Raw genomic sequence first — 1,137 nt, 5'->3', positions numbered from 1 at the left:
ATGCATCCTCAGACTTTTAGTTTCTAGAGACAGGGGGCCTTACTAAGTCCCTGAGTTAGCAAGACTGGGCTTTAGACTGGGCTTAAACTTCACTATTCCTGCCTCAGCCCACAAGAGTGCTAAAATCATAGGCATAAGTTACTATGCCCAACTTTCACTTCTCTTGTTTTCAGCTAAGTAGTTCAGGCTGGCTTCCATCTTGCTGCAATCCTATCCCAGCCTCCTTTCTGAGTATGCCACCATGTCTGACATTCTGACTCATTTTTTTTTTTTTAGCGGAACCGAGGATTGAACTCAGGCCCTTATGCTTGCCAGGCAAGCGCTTATTCTACTGAGCTATCTCCCTGGCCCTGTCCTACTCTTTAAATTGTTGCTATTCTAGGTAATTGTATGGGATAGAGATTATTAAAATGCCTTTTTGATTTTTAGGAATAATTCAGAAGATAGTTATTGTGAGATTACTGGTAAGTATGATTAGAATACCCTTTATTGTATACTTTTCTCTTCATTTCTTGCGAAGTATGTATGTAGGATCCATGAAAAAATAATTTAAAGCTTTGTTCTTTATACAAAGTCGTCCATTTGAATTTTTAGAAGCATGTTGTTTCTCTCCAACCCGCGGTCCTTTTGATTTTCTGTCTTGGATTTTCACTCATTCATTCAAATCAGGAATTGAAGAATTATTTTGAACTCTTCCTTCATTCATCATACTCATTAGCTTCTACTTTCTATTCTGTCTCCTAAACATCTTGCAAATCTCTTATATCTTATTTGTCTGTCATTGCTTTTATGCGAGTCTTCATTACTTTCTCTTGGGCTGTTATATTTAGTTTCTTATCTTTTCAATCCATTCTTCATAGTTTAAATTTGATCACATTACCTCTTAGTTTAGAATGATTTAATGAAGGGCCAGCCAGATAGCTCAGCGGATTAAAGTGTCTGCTTAGACAGACACAGGGACTGGGGTTCAATCCCCAGCATGCCCTGCTGGCCCCACCCCCGGGTGCGCTGAGAGGGCAGTTGAGACTGGGCATGGTGGCATGCACCCGTAATCCCAGCGCTTGGGAGGCTGAAAACAGAAGAATCAGAGTCCAATCTGTATAGTGAGACCTTGTAGACCCTGTACCAAATTAAAAA

At 40.1% G+C, this 1,137-nt stretch overlaps 1 protein-coding gene across 1 annotated transcript in view; it reads left to right on the top strand.

Annotated features, from left to right (window-relative positions):
- Knl1 (kinetochore scaffold 1) overlaps positions 1–1,137 on the top strand; it is a 68,275-nt gene that overhangs the window by 7,292 nt on the left and 59,846 nt on the right. Inside the window, 1 exon segment of the mRNA XM_023712641.1 lies at positions 430–464. Within this exon segment, the coding sequence (XP_023568409.1) occupies positions 430–464 (35 nt within the window).

The sequence above is a fragment of the Octodon degus genome, unplaced genomic scaffold (assembly GCF_000260255.1).
Source record: "Octodon degus isolate 3935 unplaced genomic scaffold, OctDeg1.0 scaffold00002, whole genome shotgun sequence".
In the NCBI taxonomy this organism is placed as follows: Eukaryota; Metazoa; Chordata; class Mammalia; order Rodentia; family Octodontidae; genus Octodon; species Octodon degus.
Note: the sequence above shows the minus strand (reverse complement) of the source record. Positions and strands in the feature narration are given on the sequence as shown.